The 2105-nt window shown below is 36.7% G+C and overlaps 1 protein-coding gene across 1 annotated transcript; it reads right to left on the minus strand.

Annotated features, from left to right (window-relative positions):
- Positions 1-700: 700 nt before the first annotated feature.
- On the minus strand, positions 701-1621 carry LOC101424878 (olfactory receptor 7A17-like). The gene has a single exon (XM_004456189.1). The coding sequence runs from the start codon at positions 1619-1621 to the stop codon at positions 701-703; it is 921 nt and encodes a 306-aa protein (XP_004456246.1).
- Between the last annotated feature and the right edge of the window lie 484 nt (positions 1622-2105).

Below are 2105 nucleotides of genomic sequence, written 5' to 3' on the forward strand. Positions count from 1 at the left end.
GTAGTTTTGTAATATACTTCAATGTCAGGAAGAGTAACTCTTCTGAATTCACTCTTATTTTTTTAGGATGCTAATTATGGCCATTCAGGGCCCCTGTGCTTTCCAAATAAATTTGGTGATTAACATTTCTATTATGTAAAGTAAGGTGTTGGAATTATAATTGTCATTGTGTTGAAACTAATCAATTTGCTTAGTTGACATCTTTACAATACATACCTTCTAATCTATTAACACAGAATATCTTTCCCATTGTTTAGGTATTCTTTTATTTCTTTTTACTTTGCTTTTTATGATCTATAAATGAAGACTATTAGTGTAGGAAACACTGAAAGAAATTTCCTGAATTTTTCTGCCTATCAAAAAAATTGTTACACAGCAGCTTTGCATCTCTGGAAGAATCAGGGATTAGCACCATCTTCAATGTTTGAATAATCAGGGGTTGTAATATCTTTCTGTCTTCAATACTATAGTAGAGAATATGACAGAGAAGTCAAATGATTTAAATGAAATTACACAATAAAGAGGTGTTTTAATATATAAAAATTAAAGAGGGAGAGTCTAGAAATCAAGCATGTAGCAGATTATTTTCCATGCACTGATAACAGTATCTATATTTAAATCTCCCAGGATTTAATCTCGGTTAATCATGAGAAAATTTCTAAACTTGAGGCAAAAGAATATTTTATAGAGAGAATGTTCCTCACCTGGAAATCTTTTTAAAGGCCTGCTTTATGTCCTTGCTCCTAAGACTATAGATAAAGGGGTTCAGCATGGGAGTGACCACCGTGTACATCACTGAGGCTATTGCATTTGCCCTTGAGTTTTGGGTAGCAGCAGAGCTAAGATACACTCCAAGACCTGTACCATAAAACAAGGACACAACCGAGAGGTGAGACCCACAAGTAGAAAATGCTTTATATTTACCTTCAGCGGTTGAGATTCTCAAAATGGAAGATATAATCTTAGAGTAAGTGTAAAGGATCCCGGTGAATGGAATAACAGCCAGAAATCCAGCTGCAAAATACAACACTAGGTCATTTAGGAAGGTGTCAGAACAAGCACGTCTGACTACCTGATTAAGTTCACAGAAAAAGTGGGGGATTTCCAACTCTGTACAAAAAGACAATCGCAAAACCATTAAGTCATGTAACAGGGAGGCCAAAACACTCAATAACCAGGATGCCAGCAGCAGGAGGCCACAGACCTGGGGATTCATGATGACCGTGTAGTGCAGGGGGTGACAGATGGCCACAAAGCGGTCATAGGCCATCACAGTCAAGAGGGAGATGTCTAATCCTGAAAAAAGCATGAAAAAATACATCTGGATGAGACAGTTTTCATAAGTTATTGTTTTGCTCTCTGTCTGCATGTTCAGCAGCATCTTTGGGACAGTGGTGGAAGTGAAACAGATATCTGTAAAAGACAGGTTGGAGAGGAAGAAGTACATGGGTGTGTGGAGGTGGGAGTCTGAGATGATGGCCAGGATGATGAGCAGGTTTGCAAAGACAGTGACCAGGTACATTGACAGGAATATCCCAAAGAGCAGAGGCTGCATTTCTGTATCGTCAGAGAGGCCTAGGAGGATAAATTCTGGAACATGTGTTTGGTTTTCTGTTACCATTTATACAATGCAACTGCTGGAAAAGAGAACAGAGAAATGCAAGTTTAAACACAAACAGCTTTCATCAAGTTAACATAAATTATATGGTTTGCAAACATTTAAATTAATTATTATCTATAGATACAACTAGTGCATTTAATATGGAAATACTGGGAAAATAAAGGCTCCTTTTACTCTTTTATTTTAAATTTTGTACCAGGGATTGAACTAGGGACCTCATATATGCTAAGCAGACTCTCAGCCATGAACTACACCTGCTCCCCACTCCTGCTTCTCCTTGATGCTCTTTCTGTCTATCTGTCCTTGTTGATAATTCAAATATTTTCTCATGGCAACACTTTACAAATTCTGTAGAATTTTTTTTATTCAACAAAAATTTTGATCAGATATTTTGTTCCCTGTTTTGAAATATTAGGGTACTAAATATTAGTGATGGTAGTATAATGTTCTGAATGCAATTAATATTACCAAATTGGGGGTGGAA

This window comes from Dasypus novemcinctus, chromosome 27 (genome assembly GCF_030445035.2).
Source record: "Dasypus novemcinctus isolate mDasNov1 chromosome 27, mDasNov1.1.hap2, whole genome shotgun sequence".
Lineage (NCBI taxonomy): Eukaryota > Metazoa > Chordata > Mammalia > Cingulata > Dasypodidae > Dasypus > Dasypus novemcinctus.